Below are 1,416 nucleotides of genomic sequence, written 5' to 3' on the forward strand. Positions count from 1 at the left end.
AATTTAATTTTCTTTTGAGACAGAGTTTCACTTTTGTTGCCCAGGCTGGAGTGCAGTGGTGTGATCTCAGCTCACTGCAACCTCTGCCTCCCAGGTTCAAGCTATTCTCCTACCTCAGCCTCCCAAGTAGCTGGGATTACAGGCGCCCGCCACCACGCCTGGCTAATTTTTGTATTTTTAGTAGAGACAGGGTTTTGCCATGTTGGCCAGGTTGACCTCAGGTGATCCGCCTGCCTCAGCCTCCCGAAGTGCTAGGATTATCAGCATGAGCGACCACGCCTGGTCCATTTTTAGATATTCATTATTATTCTAGTATTCATTTCTTCTGATTTTAAATGAAATTAAAATTAAAACATTTTCAAGGACCCCTAAGAGTGCCATGGGCCTGTTGGATCTTGGCCCTGCGCCTATTAGATCTCACAGGGAAGACGGCCCTGGGGCTCCACCCAGTAGGGGTCTGAGCCTAGTCTTGGCTTCTCTTCTGCCAACTTTAAAACCCCAACTTGGGCAAAGTGTTCAAAGAAAACTATTCCCAAACCCAGACTGATACCTGCACCTCAGAGCTGAGAACATTGGGAATGGGCCACCTCCATCCCATTCGCTGGCCTTCTGCAACTGCAGCCCTTGGGCCACGCCTCCAGGAAGCTGTTCCTGGTTAATCCTGCCAGCACACCCCTTCGTCCTGGAAGCCCTTGCAGTGAACTGTCAGTGGGACCTCCAGAAGCTTCTGGCAGTTTCTGGTGAGCTGCTCAGCAGAGCACCCAGCAAAGACCAAGCGCCAGTGTCATGGTTTCCCTCTGCAGCCCAGGTGCAGGCAGCTGGGGGCCTACCTGGGCGGTAAATCGTCCACACTTTGGACTGCTCATCCACGTCCAGAAGGTGCCTGCTCTTCATCCTGTACAAGTCTGGGTTCACATCTTTTGCTGTCCTCATTCCCAGTGCCTGGGCGATGACCAGGGCCCTCTGGGGACCATTGTCTTTGAGAAACCTGTAGATGTCTTCCTCTGGGAGGCAGGACGGCCACGTGGTTAGAGAGGAGTCCTAGAATTTACATCTGCCCCACCGCTTTCTAGCTGTGTGGCCCTGGACCCAGCCCCTCGAGGCCTGGTTTCCTCATCTGTAAAATGGGCACCACGATAACAGGGTCATGATGACGCACTGCAGAGGTGCCCTGAGGGTGGGGGATGTGCACGCAGTGCTCTGCCCTGGGCCTGGCACATGGTGGGTGCATGGTGAGGGTCAGCTATTGTCTGACTGGAGAAATCACTGCTCGACATTCAGATTCTCCCGCTGTGAGGGCTGGGTCTTGGCTCTGAACACTGTTTGGGAGCCACCTGGTGGGTGGGACAGGGCCCCTGAACACTGGTGAGATGTCGTACCCTCAAGGAGGGCCTGGGGTTCCTGAGGAGTGGGATC

At 54.1% G+C, this 1,416-nt stretch overlaps 1 protein-coding gene across 1 annotated transcript in view; it reads right to left on the reverse strand.

Annotated features, from left to right (window-relative positions):
- Positions 1–1,416, reverse strand: part of ZBP1 (Z-DNA binding protein 1) — a 23,916-nt gene that overhangs the window by 17,348 nt on the left and 5,152 nt on the right. Inside the window, exons 3-4 of the mRNA XM_011978180.1 lie at positions 1,387–1,416; positions 831–1,019 (exon numbers count right to left, since the gene is read on the reverse strand). Of these exons, the coding sequence (XP_011833570.1) occupies positions 831–1,019; positions 1,387–1,416 (219 nt within the window). The remainder of the gene's footprint in view (positions 1–830; positions 1,020–1,386) is intronic.

Source organism: Mandrillus leucophaeus, unplaced genomic scaffold, assembly GCF_000951045.1.
Source record: "Mandrillus leucophaeus isolate KB7577 unplaced genomic scaffold, Mleu.le_1.0 Scaffold19, whole genome shotgun sequence".
Taxonomy (NCBI): Eukaryota; Metazoa; Chordata; class Mammalia; order Primates; family Cercopithecidae; genus Mandrillus; species Mandrillus leucophaeus.